Source organism: Chiloscyllium plagiosum, chromosome 5, assembly GCF_004010195.1.
Source record: "Chiloscyllium plagiosum isolate BGI_BamShark_2017 chromosome 5, ASM401019v2, whole genome shotgun sequence".
NCBI lineage: Eukaryota > Metazoa > Chordata > Chondrichthyes > Orectolobiformes > Hemiscylliidae > Chiloscyllium > Chiloscyllium plagiosum.
This window is the reverse complement of record NC_057714.1, coordinates 67745543-67769472: the sequence shown is the minus strand read 5'-3', so window position 1 is coordinate 67769472 and position 23930 is coordinate 67745543. Positions and strand designations below refer to the sequence as shown.

Genomic DNA, 23930 nt, shown 5'->3' with positions numbered 1-23930 from the left:
GCAAACTTACTAACCGTACCTCTTATGCTCGCATCCAAATCATTTATGTAAATGACAAAAAGTAGAGGACCCAGCACCAATCCTTGTGGCATTCCACTGGTCACAGGCCTCCAGTCTGAAAAACAACCCTCCACCACCACCCTCTGTCTTCTACCTTTGAGCCAGTTCTGTATCCAAATGGCGAGTTCTCCCTCTATTCCATGAGATCTAACCTTGCTAACCAGTCTTCCATGGGGAACCTTGTCAAACGCCTTACTGAAGTCCATAGGGATCACATCTACTGCTCTGCCCTCATCAATCCTCTTTGTTACTTCTTAAAAAATTCAATCAATCTTGTGAGACATGATTTCCCACACACAAAGCCATGTTGACTGTCCCTAATCAGTCCTTGCCTTTCCAAATACATGTACATCCTGTCCCTCAGGATTCCCTCCGACACTTGCCCTCTACTGACGTCAGGCTCACTGGTCTATAGTTCCCTGGCTTGTCTTTACCACCCTTCTTAAACAGTGGCACCACATTAGCCAACCTCCAGTCTTCCGGCACCTCACCTGTGACTATCGATGATACAAATATTTCAGCAAGAGACCCAGCAATCACTTCTCTAGCTTCCCACAGAGTTCTCGGGTACACCTGATCAGATCCTGGAGACTTATTAACCTTTACCTGTTTCAAGACATCCAATATGGACATTTTGCAAGATGTCACCATCTATTTCCCTACAGTTTATATCTTCCATATCCTTTTCCACAGTAAATACTGATGCAAAATACTCGTTTAGTATCTCCCCCATTTTCTGCCGCTCCACAAAAGGCCGCCTTGCTGATCTTTGAGGGGCCCTATTCCCTCCCTAGTTACCCTTTTGTCCTTAATGTAATGTATTCTCCTTAATTCTATTTGCCAAAGCTATCTCATGTCCCCGTTTTGCCCTCCTGATTTCCCTCTTAAGTACACGCCTACTGCCTTTAAACACTTATAAGGATTCACTCGATCTATCTTTTCTATACCTTACATATGCTTCCTTTTTCTTAACCAAACCCTCAATTTCTTGAGTCATCTAGCATTCCCTATACCTACCAGCCTTTCCTTTCACCCAAACAGGAATATACTTTCTCTGGATTCTCGTTATCTTATTTCTGGAGGCTTCCCATTTTCCAGCCGTCCCTTTACCTGCGAACATCTGCCCCCAGTCAGCTTTTGAAAGTTCTTGCCTAATACCATCAAGATTATCCTTTCTCCAATTTAGAACTTCACCTTTTCGATCTGGTCTATCCTTTTCCATCATTATTTTAAATCTAATAGAATTATGGTTGCTGGCCCCAAAATGCTCCCCCACTGACACCTCAGTCACCTGCCCTGCCTTATTTCCCAAGAGTAGGTCAAGTTTTGCACCTTCTCTAGTAGGCACAGCCACAAACTGAATCAGAAATTTTTCTTGTGCACACTTAACAAATTCCTCTCCATCTAAACCATTAACACTATGGCAGTCCCAGTCGATGTTTGGAAAGTTAAAATCCCCTACCATAACTACCCTATTATTCTTACAGATAGCTGAGATCTCCTTACGTTTATTTCTCAATTTCCCTCTGACTATTAAGAGGTCTATAATACAATCCCAATAAGGTGATCATCCCTGTCTTATTTCTCAGATCCACCTAAATAACTGGATGTATTTCTGGGAATATCCTCCCTTAGTACAGCTGTAATGCTATCTTTTATCAAAAATGCCACTCCCCCTCCTCTCTTGCCTCCCTTTCTATCCTTCCTGTAGCATTTGTATCCTGGAACATTAAACTGCCAGTCCTGCCCATCCCTGAGCCATGTTTCTGTAATTGCTATGATATCCCAGTCCTATGTTCATAACCATGCCCTGAGTTCATCTGCCTTCCCTGATCGGCCCCTTGCATTGAAATAAAAGCAGTTTAATATATTAGTCCTACCTTGTCCCTGCCTGCCCTGACTGTTTGACTCACTTCTGTTCTCAGCTGTACCCGTCTCAGATCGATCTCTTTCCTCACTATCTCCCTGGGTCCCCCCCCCTTTACTAGTCTAAATCCTCCCAAGCAGTTCTAGCAAATTTCCCTGCCAGTATATTAGTGCCCTTTCAATTTAGGTGCAATCCGCCCTTCTTGTACAGGTCACTTCTCCCATACACCAGCTCCTCAGCCACACATTCATCTGCTCTATTCTCCTATTCCTGCCCTCACTAGCTCGTAGCACTGGGAGTAATCCAGATATTACTACTCTCGAGGACCTCCTTTTTAAACTTCTGCCTAACTCTCTGTAATCTCCCTTCAGGATCTCAACCTTTTCCCTTCCTATGTTATTGGTTCCAATGTGGACAATAACTTCCTGCTGGCCCCTCTCCCCTGCGAGAACATTCTGCACCCTCTCTGAGACATCCTTGATCCTGGCACCAGGGAAGCAACACACCATTCTGATTTTTCGCTGCTGGCCACAGAAACGTCTGTCTGTACCTCGGACTAGAGAATCCCCTAACACAATTGATCTCTTGGAACTCAATGTACCCCTCGTTGCATTAGAGCCAGTTTCAATGCCAGAAACCTGGCTGTTTGAGCTACATTCCCCTGAGAATCCATCACCCCCTACATTTTCCAAAACAGCATACCTGTTTGAAATGGGTATAGCCACAAATGACTCCTGCACTAGCTGCCTACCTCTCTTACCTTTCCTGGAGTAAACCCATCTATGTTACTGTATCTGAGACTTTCCCCCCTTCCTATAACTGCCATCTATCACATACTGTTGCTGTTGCAAATTCCTCATTGCTTCTAACTGTCTCTCCAACCAATCCATTCGATCTGGTAAGATTCACAACCAACAGCATTTATGACAGATATTATCTGCAGTAACCCTTAAACTCTCTTTGAACTCCCACATCTGATAAGAAGCACATATCACTCTACTAAAGGCCATTTTTGCTCCTTCACAATCTATAGCCCCAGACACTTTCCTCTACAAACACTTATCCAGGTTAATTTAATAGTTATGGCTTATATTTTAAGGTTAATCAAGAGACATATCTCCAAAAACATATAATCAAGAAAGAACCCATTCTGCTCACTACTGCAGACTTTCTGTAGGTCCCACTTAAAAACAATACGCTTATCTGCTTCTGTGCTGTGAACTTCGCCCAACAGTTCCTCCAAGATCAGTTGTGAATTTCACTGTTTATTAATTTTCCCAGACACACTCCGATGTCCAGCGATACATGAATTCAAACAGCAAAGGCAGTGTCAGTTTCTTTCTCTCTCTCTCTCTCCTGCACTGACCTCACCATGTGCTTCCTTTGTCTGTTCTTCTCCCATTTAAAAACTGCTGTTGTTTTGACTTTTTTTCCAAAGTTCCAAAACAATGCAACAGCATATAAAACAGTAATTGCTGCTCCTCGAATTTGAGGAAATCACTTCCAGGCACCTAAAATACCTCAAAAAAGGAGCAGCTGTTACAGCCAGAATTTTTTCCTGTCCTCCATCTTGGATTACCCAGAATCCTACCGTAAAGTATTATTATCCAAATAATTGTCTTGTGATCCTCTAATATCCTGTTGGTTTGTAACCCTTTGTAATGGGTGGCATGGTGGCTCAGTGGTTAGCACTGCTACCCCTCAGCAGCAGGGACCAGAGTTAGATTCCCATCTCGGACGACTGTCTCTGTGGAGTTTGGACATTCTCCCCATGTCTGTATGGGTTTCCTCTGGGTGCTCCGGTTTCTTCCCACAATCCAAAGATGTGCAGGTTAGGTGAATTGGCCATGCTAAATTGCCCATAGTGTTAGGTGCATTAGTAAATATAAGGTATGGGAATGAGTCTGGGTGGGTAACTCTGGAGGGGTGGCGTGGACCTGTTGGGCCAAATGGCCTGTTTCCATGCTGTGGGGTTCTAATCTTTATTTCTCCTCTCCCAAACCTCCCTACCCCTCAATTAGTTTAAAACCCTTTCTCCGAAGAATGAAAAAAGACAACCAACAAAGATAAAAGAGTTGGGGCTAGATGTGACATAAAATTGTTGAATTCAGTGTTAATGTGGAAAGCTTGTTAATGTGCGGCACGGTGGCACAGTGGTTAGCACTGCTGCCTCACAGCGCCATGAGACCCGGGTTCAATTCCCGACTCAGGCGACTGTGTGGAGTTTGCACATTCTCCCCGTGTCTGCGTGGGTTTCCTCCGGGTGCTCCGGTTTCCTCCCACAGTCCAAAGATGTGCAGGTCAGGTGAATTGGCCATGCTAAATTGCCAGTGGTGTTAGGTAAGGGGTAAATGTCGGGGTATGGGTGGGTTTCGCTTCGGCGGGTCGGTGTGGACTTGTTGGGCCGAAGGGCCTGTTTCCACACTGTAAGTAATCTAATCTAAAGCTTTGAAGTGCTGTTGCTCAAGCAGATGTTAACCGTAATGGACACTGCAGGATATTGGGTACAGAGAAGCCAGATGAGAGCAAGGTTCAACTTGTAGACTGAATGGTAGTGTTCCACAAAATAGTCATCCTTACATAAAACGGATTGCATCACAAGTAGTGGTTCTTTTTGTATTTGCATTGATATCTTTTTCTGACCACTTCCTACTTTAGATGGCACAAATATCACATGCCCAGATTCCACAAGAAAAATTGAAGTTGCTCAGAATAATCGTACAAGATGCTTGTAAGATACTAGACAGAACAAATTGTATGCACTTATATAATAGTGCAATCATTAATGTATATAATGCTCAACTCCAATTATGACTCATCAGCTACCGAAGCAGACGGTCTCCATATGCCGAAGACCTGAATGACATCCAGAGTTGTGCTAAGTGGCAAGTAACACTTGCACCACACAAATGTCCAACAAGCAAGAACACAGCCATCAGTTTATGACATTCAGTGGCACTATCATCGCAGAATTGCCCAGTATGAACATTCTGAAGGTTACCTTTAACCAGAAACCAAACTTCGAGTGTGGAGTGCTGGAAAAGCACAGCAGGTCAGGCAGCATCCAAAAGCCCTTTTGCCTGAAATGTCGACTCTCCTGCTCCTCGGATGCTGCTTGACCTGCTGTGCTTTTCCAGCACCACACTCTCAACTCTGATCTCCAGCATCTGCAGTCCTCACATTCACTCAGAAACCAAACTTGTCTAGTCATGTAAATAGAGCTTAAAAATGTGTTGCTGGAAAAGCACAGCAGGTCAGGCAGCATCCAAGGAGCAGGAGAATCGACATTTCGGGCATAAGCTAATGCCCGAAACGTCGATTCTCCTGCTCCTTGGATGCGGCCTGACCTGCTGCGCTTTTCCAGCAACACATTTTTAAGCTCTGATCTCCAGCATCTGCAGTCTTCACTTTCTCCTAGTCATGTAAATACTATGGCTAAAGAGCAATTCAGAGGCTAGGAATTCTATGGTGAATAACTTTTCCCCTGCCTCTCTGGTACCTGAACAACATCTGCAAGGCACATTATCAGAATGCGATCCAGCTCTAACAGCAGTCCAGAAACTCAGCAACATCCAGGACAAGGCAGCTCAGATAACTGGCACTCCGTTCACTAGCTTCAGCATTTACTCTCTTCACTAACACACAATGACAGTATGTACCATCTGTGAGATACAACTCAGTAATTCACCAAGGCTCTTTTGACAATACCATTCAAGCTCTGAAACATCTACTACCCTGAAAACAAATGTAGCAGTTGCTTGGGTCACCTCCAAGTTACCCACGATCCTGACTTGGAACTTCTTGCTGCGCCCTCACTGTCACTGGCTCAAAATCCTGGAAATCTCTAATAGCACTGTAGGTGTCCCTATTCGCCAAGGACTATAGCAGTTGCAGAAAACAACTCACCACTACTTCTTCCAGGGCAATTAGAGATGGGCAAAAAGTATTGGCTTAGCCAGTAATGCCCACATTTCCATAATTAATAAATGAGACATCCAGTGTAATTGTAATATTCAATCAATATCCTTCCAGATACAGTATTCTATTTGCACTTGGCTCCCTTAGGCTGGCCTTCTCACTGTTCCCTGTTGGCCTTCCTGGTGCCAACTGTACAGCTGTCATTTTGATCTCCTCCGCCTCACCAGCCCACTCCCTCAATTACTACCTTTATTGCTGTATGCTCTCTACTTGCTATTCTTCTTCTGAGTCCTTGCTATGAATGAGGATTCAGCAAGCAGAAGGGAATGGTAACGGTACCATGTGGGCGATGTTGGGAGAGGCAGTCAGTGCAAGGAAATGCAAGACCCAGCAGGCTAGGGGATTCTGAGATAGCAGAGATGATGAAAAGCAGCATGATGTCGTTTGGGCTACATGTTATATTGAGCACAGAGTTACAGCACAGTGCTTGGTCCACGTGCAGACTCCATGTTAAAATGTTAAAACACTCTTCAGGTATCTCCCTAACTGTATGAAAGTGAAAGCATGCTAATAAAATGTACTTTAAACAGGGGATATCTGTTTGGGGGCTACTTTTCTCTTAGTATTTTGAATTTTTTGTTGTCATCTTTGACCTTTCATGGGCTATTTTGTAGTTTAAGGATGTATTCACCTGGCATTCCTGTATATTTTGAGCTATGTGCTGTACAGCTACTTCTGTCTCATAACAGTCCAACTCTGGTTTCGAGCATATAGTGCAGGGAAACTGTGACCTAATGGAATGTCACTGTGTGGTTAGTCCAGAGGCCCAGGCTAATGCTCTGAGGATATGAATTCAAATTTCATTAAAGCAACTGATGGAAATTAAATTCAGTTAATAAATCTCGAGTATAAACGAAGCCTGGGTAACAGTGACCATTACAACTACAGTTGTAATTTAAAAAGAACAAAAAACATTTTACAGCCCAGGAACAGGCCCTTCGGCCCTCCAAGCCTGAGCCAATCCAAATCCCCTGTCTAAACCTGTCGCCCAATTCCTAAGCATCTGTATCCCTCTGCCCCCATGCATCTGTCCAGATGTATCTTGAATGAATCTACCGTGCCTGCCTCTACTACCTCTGGTGGCAACGCGTTCAGGCACCTACCACCCTCTGTGTAAAGTACTTGCCGGGTGTATCTTCCTTAAACTTTTCTTCTCTCACTTTGAAAGCGTGACCTCTCATTATTAAATCTTTCACCCTGGGAAAAAGCTTGTCTCCATCTACCTTGTCCATACCCTTCATGATTTTGTAGATCTCAATCAGGTCCCCCTCAATCTCCTTTTTTCTAATGAAAACAATCCTAACCTATTCAACCTCTCTTCATAGCTAGCACCTTCCATACCAGGCAACATCCTCGTAAAAGCCTGTTTCAAAAGCCTATCTAGTTCACTAATTTCCTTATCCAATCTGGCTGACATGCCACTTCAGAATCTCAGCAATATGATTGACTCTTAACTATCCTCTGAAGTGGCTAGCAGGCCACCCAATTAAGGATTGGCAATACATGCCAGATTTTAGTGATGTCCACTTCCCATAAAAGAATAAAGAAAAAAAAATCTCTTGCTAATGCACCTCATCTTGGCCATGGAACTGATTATCAATCACAGTTTTATCTTTTTATCCGACTTGTACTCCAGACTCAAATCTTCATTAAGTGTCACTTTTTTGATTGATCTATCCAATCATGTTCATTCACCTTCCATGTCTTTGGTGGTCGTAGGCTCACCATATCATGTAAAATTCCTGCCTTCAACTTTAATTAGCTAATTATCTGTATTGTCTTGCCTTTCCCTATCCTTATAATCTTGTTCGCATTGTGATTGTTTTTTGAAGAAATAAGTATTCGTTGTGAGACTATGTGCCATGCCATCACATATAAACTTAAAAATGGACATTAAAACTTTTAGAATATAATTTAGAAATAAACTTTTAGAACATATCTTGATTGTGGAAGATACATGACTTTCATAAAATGGTACTGACCCTCTTTGACAGAACATTGTTGCTGTTGGTGCTGGTTTCTGTGACGGTCTTTGCTGTGGAGATAACACTAAAGCTGCAGTGATTCGCCTGGGTCTAATGGAAATGATCGCATTTGCCAAACTCTTTTGCAAAGGATCAGTGTCTGAGACAACTTTCTTGGAAAGTTGCGGGGTTGCAGATGTTATTACAACTTGCTACGGTGGACGAAACCGGAAGATTGCAGAAGCTTTTGTAAAAACTGGAAAGGTAAGTAAGAATTTGTTAATAGCGTATTCTATTAAAACACTTTGAAAAGAAACACATACAGATTCAAGGGAATGGAAAACAGCAAGGCACTGAACTAAATACAGCAGAAGATTAGTTAACTGCTGCCCACTGGATGAGTAGTGATAGTGTGGTATTTGCCCTTCGGTGAAAGAAGGGAATTACATTTTTAGGAAGGTGTCCTTCGAATTGTTAAACACTTACCCCTGAGAAGTGCTTGAATGTGGGTCGACTTTGGCTTGCCCTTAATTCCCACAGTTAAATAATCTATCATAGACTCATAGAGATGTACAGCATAGAAACAGACCCTTCGGTCCAATCCGTCCATGCCGACCAGATATCCCAACCCAATCTAGTCCCATCTGCCAGCACCTGGCGCATATCCCTCCAAGCCCTTCCCATTCATATACCCATCCGAATGTCATTTAACTGTTGCAATTGTATTAGCCTCCACCACTTCCTCTGGCAGCTCATTCCACACATGTACTACCCTCTGTGTGAAAAGGTTGCCCCATACGTCTTTTATATTTTTCCCCTCTCACCCTAAACCTATGACCTCTAGTTCTGGACTCCCCGAACACAGGGAAAAGACTTTGTCTATTTATCCTATCCATGCCCCTCATGATTTTGTAAACCTCTATAAGTTCACCCCTCAGCCTCCAACGCTCCAAGGAAAACAGCCCCAGCCTGTTCAGCCTCTCCCTATAGCTCAAATCCTCCACCACGGCAACATCCTTGTAAATCTTTTCTGAACCCTTTCAAGTTTCACAACATCCTTCCGCTAGGAAGGAGACCAGAATTGCATGCAATATTCCAACAGTGGCCTCACTAATGTCCTAACCAACAGCCGCAACATGACCTCCCAAATCCTGTACTCGATACTCTGACCAATAAAGGAAAGCATACCAAACACCTTCTTCACTATCCTATCTACCTGCGACTCCACTTTCAAGAAGCTATGAACCTGCACTCCAAGGTCTCTTTGTTCAGCAACACTCCCTAGAACCTTACCATTAAGTGCATAAATCCTGCTAAGATTTACTTTCCCAAAATGCAGCACCTCGCATTTATCTGAATTAAACTCCATCTGCCACTTCTCAGCGCATTGGCCCATCGGGTCAAGATCCTGTTGTAATCTAAGGTAACCTTCTTCGCTGTCCACTACACCTCCAATTTTGGTGTCATCTGCAAACTTACTAACTGTACCTCTTATGCTTGCATCCAAATCATTTATGTAAATGACAAAACATAGAGGACCCAGCACCGATTCGTGTGGCACTCCACTGGTCACAGGCCTCCAGTCTGAAAAACAACCCTCCACCACCACCCTCTGCCTTCTACCTTTGAGCCAGTTCTGAATACAAATGGCTAGTTCTCCCTGTATTCCGTGAGATGTAACCTTGCTAACCAGTCTCCCATGGGGAACCTTGTCGAATGCCTTACTGAAGTCCATATAGATCACACCTACCCCTCTGCCCTCACCAATCCTCTTTGTTACTTCTTCAAAAAACTCAATCAAGTTTGCGAGACGACCAGTATTCAACTATTTGGAGAAATGTATAGAGTGGCTAGCTAAACAAGACACCAATGACGGTAGAACTGTATCGCAGCTAAAGTTCACGATTTCATAAGGAGTGGTTTGTTGAAACATTTGCAGCCTATTTTTACACCATGCTTATTATGCATTTATACAGAGTAGGTTATAACCACTGATGTCCCAACTTACACCCAATAAAGTACTTGTAAAGTGAAGTCACTATTTTGACATTGAAATGCAATGGGGAGAAAGTGAGGTCTGCAGATGCTGGAGATCAGAGCTGAAAATGTGTTGCTGGAAAAGCGCAGCAGGTCAGGCAGCATCCAGGGAACAGGAGAATCGACGTTTCGGGCATAAGCCCTTCTTCAGGAATGCAATCCTATTTTATGCACTAAAAGCAACATTATCATGATCAGATGGTCTGTATTTGTATTACTGTTTGAGAAAAAAAATTTGCTAATGGCAAAAATATAGTGCCATTGAAATCAAAAAGTCAGAGAGATTCCGAATGAGTGGGCTGAATGGCATTCTTCTGCACCCTAACAATTCTGTGATTCTGAGAGGTTCTGGGTTTAATTCCCGCCTGAAGCACAGCAGCACTCTCTCAGTAATATACTGCATTGACAAACTTTATTTTTGTTTCTTTTGTCCTAGTATGGAATTTAGTTTTACACAGGAGGTATATATGTACATACAAGACATTCATATTACCTACACCACCATTCAATAAAGTCATGGTTAACCTGATTGAAAACTCAAATCTGCATTCCTACTTACCCCTCGTAACCTTTCACCCATTTTTAAAACAATTCAACAACTACTTCCATAAAAATATTCAAAAATTCTGTTTCCACTACCCTTTTAGGAAGAGAGTGTTCCAAAACTTCAAGACCTTCTGACAGAGAAAAAAACACCTAATTCCTGCTTCCAATAGGTGAACCCTTAGTATTTGTTTCTGCCTTAAGAGGGAACATCCTCCCCACACATATCCTGCCAAGATCCCTCAGGATTTGGTTTTGTTTCATTCAAGTTGTCTCATGTACGTTATGGACAAAAGGGTAACTAGGGAGAAAATAGTGGCCTGTAAACTTTAACACACCTCTGTGTGGAACCATAGGAGATGGGGGAGAGACACTCAACAAGTATTTTGCATCAGTATTTGCTGTGGAAAAGGATAAGGAAGATAGAGAACGTGGGGAAATAAATAACGACATCTTGAAAAATGACCATATTACAGAGGAGATGGTGTTGGATGTCAGAAAACGCAAAGGTGGGTAAATCCCTGGAACCTGATCAGGTATGCTCTTGAACTCTATAGGAAGTTAGGGAAGTGATTGCTGGGCCCCTAGCTGAGACATTTATATCATCAATAGCCACAGGTGAGGTGCTGGAAGATTGGAGGTTGGCTAACCTGCTACTATGTAAGAATGGTGGTAAGGAAAAGCCAGGGAGCTATAGATTAGTGAGCCTGACATCAGTTGTTGGAGGGAATCCTGAGGGACAGGATTTACATGATTTGGATACACAAGGATTTTAGGAATAGTCATCGTGGCTTTGTGTGTGGGAAATTATGTTTCACTAACGTGAATAAGTTTTTGAAGAGGTAATGAAGAGGATTGATGAGGCCGGAGCAGTGGATATGATCTATGTGGACTTCAGTAAGGCGTTCGACAAGGTTCCTCTTGGTAGACTGGTTATTAAGGTTAGATCACATGGAATACATTGAGAACTAGCTATCTGATGACTTAACTGGCTCGAAGGTAGAAGACAGAGTGGTAGTGAAAGGTTCCTTTTCAGACTGGAGGCCTGTGACCAGTGGAGTGCCACAAGGATCAGTGATGGGTCCACTGCCTTTTGTCATTTACATAAATGATTTGGATGTGAACATAGAAGGTATGTTTAGTAAGTTGCAGATGACACCAAAATTGGAGGTGTAGTGGTCAGCGAAGAAGTACCTCAGAGTACAATGGGATCTTGATCAGATGAGCCAATGGGCCGAGGAGTGGCAGATGGAGTTTAATCAAGATAAATGTGAGGTGCTGCACTTTGGAAAGGCAAATCAGGGCAGGACTTATACACTTAGTGGTAAGATCCTGGAAGTGTTGCTGAACAAAAAGGCCTTGGAGTGCAGGGTCATATTTCCTTGAAAGCGGAGTTGCAGGTAGATAGGGTGGTGAAGAAGGCATTTGGTATGTCTGCCTTTATTGGTCAATGTATTGAGTATAGGAGTTGGAATGTCATTTTGTGGCTCTACAGGACATTGATTAGGCCATTATTGGATGCTGCATACAATTCTGGTCTCCGTCCAATTGGAAAGGTGTTGTGAAACTTGAAAGGGCTCAGAAAAGATTTACAAGGATGTTGCCAGGTTTGGAGGGTTTGAACTACGGGGAGAGGTTGAATATTCTGCGGTCAATTTCTCTGGAGCGTCGGAGGCTGAGTGATGATCTTATAGAGGTTTATAAAATCATGATGGCCATGCATAAGATGAATAACCAAGGTTTTTTTTCTGGGGTGGGGAAGTCCAAAACTAGAGGGCATAGGTTTAAGGTGAGAGGAGTAAGATTTAAAAGACACCTAACGGGCAACATTTTCACACAGAGGACAGTATGTGTATGGAATGAGCTGCCAGAGGAAGTGATGAAAGTTGGCACAATTATAACATTTAAAAGGCATCTGGTTGGGTTTATGAATAGGATGGGTTAACAGGGATATGGGCAAAGTGCTGGCAAATGGGACTAGATTAATTTAGGATATCTGGTCAGCATGGATGAATTGGACCAAAGGATTCTACTTACGTATAGAATCATACAGCACAGAAACAGACCCTTTGGTCCAACTCATCCATGCTGACCAGATATCCTAAATTAACCTAGTCCCATTGACCAGCATTTGGCTAAATCCCTGTAAACCTTTCTTATGTATGTATTTAAGAGATGGCTCTTAAATTTTCTTAGTGTACTAACCTCCACCACTTCCTCTGGTAGCTCGTTCCATATACGCACCACCCCCTGCTAGAAAAAGCTGCCCTTTAGGTCCCTTCTAAATTCTTCCTCTTACCCTAAACCTATGTCCTCTAGTTTTGGACTCCACCACCCTGGGGAAAAAAGACCTTGGCTATTTACCTATCCATGCTTCTCATGATTTTATAAACCTCTAAGGTCACCCCTCAACCTCTGCGCTCCAAAGAAAATAGCTCTATTCTATTCAGTCTCCATATCGCTCAAACCCTCCAAACCTGGCAACATCCTTATAAATCTGTTCTGCACCCTGTAGTTATAACATCTTTCCGATAGCAGGGAGTCCAGAATTGAACACCATATTCCTATAGTAACCTAACCAATATCCTACACAGCTGCAACATGACATCCAAACTCCTATATTAAATGCATTGACCAATAAAGGCAAGTGTACCAAACACTGCCTTCACTGTCCTGTCAACCTGCAACTCCACCTTCAAGGAAATATGAACCTGTACCCCAAGACTCTACCATCAAGAGTAAAAGTTCTGCCTTTCCAAAATGCAACACCCCACATTTATCTAAAATTAAACTCCCATCTGCCACTCCTTGGCCCATCTGATCAAGCTTCTATTGTTCTGAGATAACCTTCTTTACTGTCCACAACACCCCTAGTTTTAATCTCACCTGCAAATTTACTAACCATTCCACCTATATTCACATGCACCATTTCTTGTAGCACATCACTGGTCACAGGCCTCCAGTCCAAAAGCAACCCTCTACCACCATCCTCTGTCTCCTACCTTCAAGTTAATTTTGCATCCAGATGGCTAGCTCTCTCTGGATTCCCTGAGATCTAACTTTGCTAACCAGTCTACCATCCGGAACCTTGTTGAACACTTTGCTGAGACCATGTAGACAACTGCTGTACCTTCATCAATCTTTGTCACGTTTTCAAAAAAACTCAATCAAGTTAGTGAGGAACAATTTCCCACACCAAAGCACTGTTCACTATCCCTGATCAGTCCTTGCTTGTCCAAACACATGTAAATCTGTCCTTTTAGGATCTCCTTCAACAACTTACCCACCCCTGATGTTAGGCTCAGTTGTCTATAGTTCCTGGCTTTTCATTAACACCTTTCTTAAGTAATGGCACTAACTTAGTCACCCTCCTGCTTTCCAGCATGTCACCCACAACTATCATTGATACAAATATCTCAGCAAGGGACCCTAGCATCCCACAAAGTTGTGGGATATGCCTGATCATGTCCAGACATTTATCCATCTTTATATGTTTTAAGTCCTTGAGCACCACAACCTCTGTAATGTGGACACTTTTTAAGATGTCACCGTTTCTCCAAGTTTTCAAACTTCCATATCCTTCTCCATCATAACCACTGATGCAAAATACTTGTTTAGTATCTCACCCATTACTTGTTGTACCTGTAGGCTAACCTTTGTGATGCAAGCACAAGACCACGCAGATCCTCCTGTGTCTTTGAGCACTGCAATCTCTCACTATTTAGATAGGATTGTTTACTTTCATTTTTCCTGCCAAAAAAGACACTTTCACATTTTCCCATATTATTCTCCATTTGCTACATCTTTGGCCACTCACCTTAACCCATCAGTATCTTTTTGTAGTCACCTTTTGTCTTCTTCACAACTTAGTTTTATACCAACCTTTATGTCATCAGCGAACTCGGCAACCATACCTTTAATAATAGTACTTTAATGAAAAAGTGGTGTGTGGATAAATATATATTAGGTCAGCATCAATAATTTGTCATGTAAGGAATGACATTACAGCAGTGTGTGGATTTATTTGTTCTTCAGACTATTGAGCAGTTGGAACAGGAGATGTTGAATGGCCAGAAACTCCAGGGTCCTCAGACTTCAGTGGAAGTGCACCAGATTCTCAAACAGAAGGGAATAGTAGATAAGTAAGTTGAGTTTGCTTGTTCCTTACTTGACGATTATACTTGTGCCTCTTGTCTTTTCTGCCTATGTTTAGCCACATTTGCTATTGCTGGCTGCTATTCAATATGCTGTGATTGATTGGTTTGATGTTCTCTGAAACACAATTATTGTGCCACATTTTCTTTCTCTCAGAAAGGTTTTGTATGCCTTTATTAAATTTCCTATTAATCTTGCTTCAAGGAGGACAGTCCAGTCTCTTCATGTAACTATCGTTACTCCACCAAGGAGCCAATCTCATGAAATTTTCTCTAACCTTGTTAACGCTTTCACACCCTTCCTAAAGTGTAATGCCCAGAACTTGACATAATAATCCACATGTGTCTGCAGAAGTGTTTTATAAAGGGTTTTCATAATAACCTTATTTTTGTATACCTTGTTCTTATTTACAAAGCCACAATGCTTTATTCATTGCTTTCTCAGCCTGCTCTGCCATGTTCAATGATTTTTCTTCATATAGTCGCAGGTTGCTCTGCTGCACACCTTTTAGAATTATGGTCTTTGTTTTCTGCACCCTTCCTACCAAATCGATCAATTTTGAGTGGCACAGTGAAAAAGATTTTCATAATCTGGATTACAACCAATTGTTATGCTTGCCTCTTTCAGTCAGGAGGTGTGAACTTGAGTATGTTGCTTGAACAAATCTCAATTTTCTTCCCAGGTCTGCTCCATTTTTGTCTTTTTTCACTTCACCCATCCACTGTTAAACCTTTTAATCCATTTAATTTGTCAACTTCACTTTGGAGAAAGTGAGGACTTTCTAGGACATGCTGGAGATCAGAGTCAAAGAGTGTGGTGCTGTAAAAGCACAGCTGGGTCAGGCAGCATTTGAGGAGTAGGAGAGTAGATGTTTAGTGCATAAGCTCTTCATCAGGAATGAGAGGGTTGGCCAGTAGCTGGGAACACAATAGGTAGATGAAGGTGAGTGTGAAGGTGGTAGATTGGAGAGGGGACCTGAGTGGATAGGTGGGAAGGAAGATTCTGGATTAGTGGTGCTGGAAGAGCACAGCAGTTCAGGCAGCATCAAAGGAGCAGCGAAATCAGGTAGGAAAGTTCAAGAGGACAGTGCCGGTTTGGAACAGATATTTCCCTCCCCACCCATATCCGTGTTCTGTAAAGACCATTCCCTCTGCGACTCTCTTGTCAGGTCCACGCACCCGCACCAAAATACCCTCCCCTCCAGGCACCTTCCCCTGCCACTGCAGGAATTACAAAACCTGTGCCCACATCCCCCACCCCCACCCCACCCCCAATCTCCGTCCAAGGCCCCAAAGGAGCCTTTCACATTCATCAGAGTTTCACCTGTACTTCCATACATGTCATTTACTGTGTCAGTTGCTCCCATTGCAGTCTCCTCTACATTGGGGAGACAGGACGCCTACTTGCAGAACACTTCAGATAACATTTCCAGGACACTCTCACCAACCAATCCTACCGCCCCGTGGCCGAACACTTCAACTCCCCTTCCCATTCCACCAAGGACATGCAGGTCCTGGGCCTCCTCCATCGCCATACCTTAACCACCCGACACATGAAGGAAAAATGCCTCATTTTTCGCCTTGGGACCCTTCAACCACACAGGATCAATGTGGATTTCACCACTTTCCTCCCCTTCCCTCCCCCAACCTTATCCCAATCCCAATTCCAACCTTCCAACTTGGCACTGTCCTCTTGACCTGTCCTAACTATCCATCTTCCTTCCCACCTATCTGCTCCACCCTCCTCTCTGACCTATCACCATTGCCCCACCTCCATCTACCTATCGCACTCTCAGCTACCTTTCCCCAGCCTCACCGCCCTCCCGTTTATCTCTCCACCCTTTTGGCTCACAAGCCTCATTCCTGACGAAGAGCTTTTTGCCGAAACGTCGATTCTCCTGCTCCTTGGTTGCTGCCTGACCTGCTGTGCTTTTCCAGCAACACACACTTGACACCGATCTCCAGCATCTGCAGTCCTCACTTTCCCCTATTTATATAACCATTCAAATGCCTTTTTAAATGTTTTAATTATGCCAGCCTCCACCACTTCCTCTGGTAGCTCATTCCATTGCAGACTTCACCCAAAGAAATCCAAACATATAAATAGAAAGCAGGAATCATCAGCAGTGCTTTGTCCGAAGGCTCATTGAAGATGTTACCTAGTCTGGTGACGAAACATTTGAAAATGAACCTTGCAGCTCAGCGAGTAAACCCACATCTACACATCATCCTCTGCTTGAAAAAGTTACCCTTAGATCCCTTTTAAATCTTTCCTCTCTCACCTTAAACATATGCCCTCTAGTTTTGGGCTCCCCTAACCTGGGGAAAAGACCTTGTCTATTTACCCTATCCATGCCCCTCATGATTTTATAAACCTCTGTATGATCACCCTTCAGCCTCTGATGCTCCGGGGAAAATAGCTGCAGGCTATTCAGCTTCTCCCTACATGTAGAGCTTATTTGTGTATACATTTCTGTGTTTTGCTACGTGTGTTCTGAATAAAGCAACAGTTCTGCTCCCAACTCTCTTAACCTGGCACAAACCCATACATATTCACATTCTTTTTATAGGTTCCCTTTGTTCACTGCAGTGTACCAAATTTGCTATGAAGGCAAGCCAGTGAAAGACTTGATTGCCTGTCTGCAGAGTCACCCAGAACACATGTAAAATGCTGAATTACTTAGTGCTCCTCTTGCATGGGGCGATTATGAGATAACCACGTGTGGATCACCATCTGGAAGAGATCATGCGTAACTAACTATGAAGTAGACTGTATGACACCAATCGGTCAGATCAGTAAGTGAGCCTGACTTTCAATGGAGGTTCCATTGTATCGTCAGTTAACGTTTGCAATGTTGTAATTGATTGAAATAAATTTACAGTTAATGCCTTAGTGCGCAAGAGGCTTAATGAGTGCCTGTTCATGATGGAAATACAATAGCAGCTGGATTGCATGCACATTGACATGATATTTGAATAAGCATTTGTGCATCAATTAATTTAGTTCTTTAAATGTTGATCAAGATGCTCATGAAAGTCTGTTATAACTAATTATATTGCTCTATTACAGAAGAATGCCCAATTCTTTTAAAATTCTTACTAAAAGTTGAATTTATTATTTTTAATATGATTTTATGAAAATCCATTATCTTCGACATTGTCTGTTTTAAGCATGTGATGTTTACTGTAATTAATTGCACACCTTGCTTCTTCTAGGTTTTAGCAGAGAAGTAAACAAAATATAATATAAAAATCAAATAGACTTTCTTAGATCAAAGCAATTTTCTTACTTATTTTTCTTAAAGTGACAATAGACTGTCTATTCTTAATGGTAGGTCTCTAGCTCTGAACCCGCAGTTTGAGTTCAAGCCCTAGTCTGGAGACCTGGGCACACAATCTAAGATGCCACTTCACTGCAGTACTGGGAGAATGTTTGCGAATACAACTATATTTCAAAAATGTAATTGGCTTTAAAGCACATTGGGACATTCTAAGTCATGAACCATGTTATGTCAATGTGAGCTATGCTGTTTTTTCCACTTGGCATTTCTGAGACTATTGCCACACAGTATTTTGTATTGTTGGTAGACTCAGCTACTAGTCCAGCATGCACTGTTCTTTTTAATTAATGGGTGTTCAGGGGATAATATTGTGGGTGCCAACACATACTGTTATGTGTCTGCAAAACTGAAAGGATATTAACTGGGAGATACTAAGAGCATCTGCCTGATCATTAATTTTAGATCAGTACTACGAGAGGTCGTGACTCTTGCTAAGTTAGTCCTGAATTTGTTCTTTGTACGTGATACAGGAAAACAACAAAGAACATTATGTTCCTCCTCTTTATGCAACAAAAGTGAATTCCAGTATGGGATTGAATTTCTGGCAGATAGAAGTGTAGGTTCCTTGTACAATCCAGAACTCCTAGAAATGTGACAGAAGACAGACTCTTGCCTCTTTGAAAATTTCAGAACCAAGCTGTGAGGTAGATTTCTTGCTGCTGTAGAAGAGGAAGATTTAGTCTTGTTGATGACCATTCTGAAATGACTATTGGCTGTCCAAGGTGCATACCTCTCAGTTTGTAGCTCCAGATTTTGCAAAGGACTGAGCAGGTTTCAGTTCCTTCATTAGACCTCAATAAATGGGTAATGTGAAGCTAAATTGGGATGAATCTTGTGGTATGATATTATCTGGAGGTGGTGTACAAAGGTGAAAAATGATACATTGGACTCTAAGATTGGGTTTAAGGGAGGCAGACATACCATGCTGGAAGTTCAGAACCAGGTCAGTCTATGTGGTGTACTTGGTAAATTGATACTTAAGTCATGAGAGATGGACAATACTCCAGGACAGTAATTGGGTCAACTCGATTCACTAATGGAATCATGACCTAACGTTGAGGGCTTAGGTACTTTTCGTTCAGTACAAGATAGCAGTGCAAGCTAGAGTCCTAATTACAACTCTGGCTGGACAAGCAATGGGAAGCTTGCAGGTGGTGTAAGACAGTAGGGTGCAACCTTGAGCCGGTTAAAATCCAGCACATCCCACATGTTTTGGGAAATCTCTATACCTTGACTCTGCCAACCTACAGTGAAACTCTTTTTGGTATACTTTTGGTTTCTCTCATTTACCTCCTTCCCTTTCTTCACTGTGTTCTTCCCTCCTTGTATTTCATCACGGACTAGTTTAGCCTCATTCCGTAACCACATTTTAAACTTGTTAATCTTCTATTCTCCACCTAAGTACTTTAGAGGTCATTCTATTTATTTTCCTCTATGTGCATTTACTGTTCTAGATTTAAAAATAATCTGTTCATCTGAAATATATTCTAGTCCTGAGGAAGAAATTTTTGACCGGAAACATTACTTTTGTTTTCTCTCAGATGCTGTTTGTTATGACCATTTGAGTATTTTCCAAACTTTGTTTTAATGCAATTTTAATTCTCAGATTTATGACATTTTATTTTCCTCTCTGCACCTAAGGCACTCGACTTGGATAGGTTGAATGAGCAATCCACACTGGACAATCAAAAACTCTATTTGTATACATTGCTCATGAACTTGAATTCAAAACTCAAGGCTAGTGATAGGTTTTAAATAGAAAGTCTGAAATCTCAACTGACCAATGATGGGTTTTTTTATATACGTTAAGCATCCATCTGACCAAACAAAGAAAATTACTCTGCTTTATTCTCCATTCACATTTGGAATGAAATGATTGGAAGTAAATTGGATCTCATTACTGGTATACAGGTAAGAATTTTTAAAATCCCATCCCATTCCTACCCTATTATAAAGGATGAAGTTGACTTGGAGGTTGGGGTGGTGGATGTCAAATCTTGAATGTCTGAAAAATGACTCCAACATGCCCACTTCTGGTTTTAATGAGGCAGGAAGACCAGTCTGCTCATGGGCATGCATTGACCATTCCAAAGATTTAGTTTTTATTTTAAACTTCTCAGCGGCTGATCGGCTTTCCTGAGAAGTACAGTTGGTAAAGAAAGGCAGGGGGTCTCCATTCTCCCCACCACCTCCCTCAAACCCCATCCACGATCAAACAACACCCTTCATGATGTCCACCAGCCAGAGAATTCTATTTTGGGCTTTCATTCCCCCTAGTCATGCCCCGTAATATCATTGACTGTCTGATCCACATCCCTTGACTCATCACCTCCCTTCTCTCTGCTCTGAGGCTACAGCCCAGTGGCACAGGCTTTTCCATCCAGCCAGACTGTCTGCCTACCTCTTCACCTGACTGGCTGCAGCTGGAAAACCAAGATGAAAATGTGGGTCTGCAGGAAACGTAATCTTCCAGGTTTCCTGTAGAACCAACTCACTCTCACCTTCACGTCATGGAAAGGCCACTGCATTTGAATTGGTAGTTGCATAACACTGGTTTATTTGGAATAAAGATTCTGGACTCTGAAAATTATTATAAGTCACCCAAGTCACCCAACAGAAATTAGACAGTTAGATAAATTTGCCCAGGTAACTTACCTACATGGATCTGCCATGGACCTCCAAATTTATCCTCTTACTTTGAACAGGTGAGGGTGAGACTTTCTCAAACTGATGAGATGCCCCGCCCCCCCTCCCCGTGGAGGTAATTTCTGCCATCATGTTAGAGTGTTGTAGAAGGTCTGCAACTAGTGCGCACGCACATCTTCAGCTGATCATGTGGGCACAGTTGCCCTGCTGGTTTGGTGTCAGCAAACACTGCCCCTTTAAAATGTAAAAATGAGAGAATTGCTGATGCTATAAATCAGAGACAAAAATAGAAATTGCTTCAAAGGGTCACTTAACCCGAAACGTTTACTTTCTCTCAACTGATGCTGCCAGACCCGCTGAGCTTTTCCAGCAATTTCTATTTTTTGTTTTTTAACATATTTTGTTCTGAGGCTATCTTCAGGAGCTGACTGTAATTTTATCTCATTCCCTGAGCAGGAGAATAAGGGAGAATAAACTCCAGGCTTAGATGACAAAGATGTACTTTACTCAAAACTCAGCTTGCAGGAGTGCTACTTTGTGCATTACAAGAATAACTTGTGGCTCCCTGGTAGATTTGTTCCCTTGTTAAGTCTCACCACTACCGGCTACCCAGAATTAGATCAGAGATAAAATCAGCCCTGTATTGTCCCTCAATTTAATGCACTGATTTAGAATGTTTGCATTTCACACTAGAACAATAGGTATCTTGTTTACATAGGGACATCAAATCACAATACATTTGCAGCTTTGAGTCAAGGCATCTCTGCAACAATCTGCTGGTGCTGTGGAATTTGCTGGACTTAGTGTAGCGCAGGTTCCGCAGTACATAACAGACAAAGAGCTAATCTACTCTGGTGGGAGATAAAAATGCTAACAATGCACAGTAAGGCTGTCAGTATGTAAAGAGGACAAAAAAAGGGTTTTGATTAACTGATTGTACACACCATTAGAGGAAGACAAGGAGAATTACAAAGTAAAGCTATGCTAATTATTGTGACCAAGTTTGAGTAGCTTGGAGACATGTTTAATTGCTGGGCAGAGGTGGAAATTGTAATTGGGGACTTGTGGCAGCATGATCACCCTTGGTGCCCTGTACAGGCCAGTTAAGGTATTGAGGGAATCCTCATTGGATTACTAATTTATAAAATCCTTTCATTTTGATTTAGTACAATCTTGGAGCAGCACGGTGACTGTGTGGTTAGCACTGCTGCCTTACAGCACCAGCAGGGAGCCAGGTTCGATTCCAGTCTTGGCAACTGTCTGTGTGGAATTTGCACATTCTCCCTGTGTCTGCGTGGGTTTCCTCCGGGTGCTCTGGTTTCCTCCCACCAAGATGTGCAGGTTAGCTGAATTGGCCATGCTAAATTGTCCATAATATTCAGGGATGTGTAGGTTAGGTGCATTAGTCAGGGGAAATGTAGAGTAATTGGGTAGGGGAATGGGTCTTAGGGTTACCCTTCAGAGGATGGGTGTGGACTTGTTGGGCTAAATGGCCTGTTTCCACACTGTAAGGATTCTATGAATCTAGTCCCATTTGCCAGCACCGACCCATATCCCTCCAAACCCTTCTTATTCATATGTCCCTCCAGAAGCCTTTTAAATGCTGTAATTGTACAAACCTCCACCACTTCCTCTTGCAGCTCATTTCATACACGCACCACCCTCTGTGAAAAAGTTGCCCCATAGGTCCCTTTTATATCTTTCCACTCTCACCCTAAACCTATGCCCTCTCATTCTGGACTCCTCCACCGCAGAGAAAAGACCTTGTCTATTTACCCTATCCATACCCCTCATGATTTTGTAAACCTCTATAAGGTCACCCCTCAGCCTCCGACTCTCCAGGGAAAACAGCCCCAGCCTATTCAGTCTCTCCCTGTAGCTCAAATCCTCCAACCCTGGCAACATCCTTGTAAATCTTTTCTGAAAACACTTTCAAGTTTCACAAAATGTATTATTCGATGCATTCAAATTATTTGAGGTAGATGAGGTCTCATTTTCTGCATTGTTAGTGACTTACTGCACCATGGTATGAAAAGATGCAGATTGCAGCAGCTTTCTATGTTTGCCTTGGGACTACCTTGGGAAGTACAGCAGTGGTAGCTGAAAAGGAGGCAGCTAGAAAATGAGTAATCAAGCAATACTTAAAATATAACCAGACTGACCAGGCTCCCAAATCTCACTCAGGAAAGTAATTGTGTAATTGGAGATGGAAAAAATAATTGTATAAGTGGCAAAGGAGAAAAAATTACACTACCTAATTCAAAAAAAAATTTAATTTTCCCTACCACTCCTGCAGAGTTCACTGTTATGTTTTCTGAATTAAAAGTTGATGAAGCCAAGAGACCATAGCTTTTCCATATGGCCATTAATCAAGCTGAATGTCAATACTTATCACAAAGTTAAAAATCACAGAACACCAGGTTATAGTCCAACAGGTTTATTTAGAAGTACAAGCTTTCAGAGCGCAGCTCCTTCGTCAGGTAGCTATGATGATAAATATGGTGACAGAGAATTGTTGTTAAACCCAATGTCATCTCTACACAATATGTGTACATATCTAGTTTCAGCAGAGATCACCATTTGACTACCTCACTGAATCAAGGGCTTTGAGATCATTATATAGTGCCAACATTGCGCTGAGGTCAGAGAAACTCACCTCCAGGCTCAACAAAGCCTATCTGCCATTCATAAGGGAAAAACCGGGAATGTGACGAAATGCTCTGCACTTGCTTAGATGAAGCTGCTTCATTAACACTTGAGAGGTTTAACACTATCCCAAACAAAGCAGCCTGTTCGATTGGCACTCCACCCACCACCTTAAATGTCTCTCCCTTCATCACTGACATACTGTGGCAGCATTGTGTACCACTACAAATTGCACTGCAGCTCCCCAAAGCTCCTTCAAAAGCACCTTCTAAATGTATGACCTCTGCCATCCAGAAACACATAGCAATGAACGAGTGGGAACACTAACCTGCAAATACCCTCAAGTGCCCATTCTGATCACTTTGACTTAAAACAATATTGCTGTTCCTTCATTGTTGCTTGATCACAGTCCTAAAGCTTCCTTCCCGAAAGCACTGTTGATGTACCTGCACCACATGGACTGCAGTGGTTTAATAAGTGGCTAACATTGTTTCCTCCAGGATTAGGAATTGACAACAAGTGCTGGGCTTGGTAGTGATGCTCGCGCCTTGTAATCAAAGAAAATAAACTGGTGCCAAGCCAGAGTTCCTGCTTGCAGTCTATATTGGGATGTAAAGGCAGAAGAAAAGAGAATGAAAGGATATGGAAAAAGTGTGGTTAAAAGACACCTGTGTAGGGAGAAACAATAGGGTGG

General features: G+C 42.4%; 1 protein-coding gene across 1 annotated transcript in view; it reads left to right on the top strand.

The window, feature by feature from the left end:
* Positions 1-21882, top strand: part of LOC122549960 (glycerol-3-phosphate dehydrogenase 1-like protein) — a 59177-nt gene extending 37295 nt beyond the window's left edge. The window contains exons 6-8 of the mRNA XM_043690246.1: positions 7900-8133; positions 14485-14591; positions 17174-21882. Of these exons, the coding sequence (XP_043546181.1) occupies positions 7900-8133; positions 14485-14591; positions 17174-17270 (438 nt within the window). The 3' untranslated portion in view covers positions 17271-21882. The remainder of the gene's footprint in view (positions 1-7899; positions 8134-14484; positions 14592-17173) is intronic.
* Positions 21883-23930: the final 2048 nt, after the last annotated feature.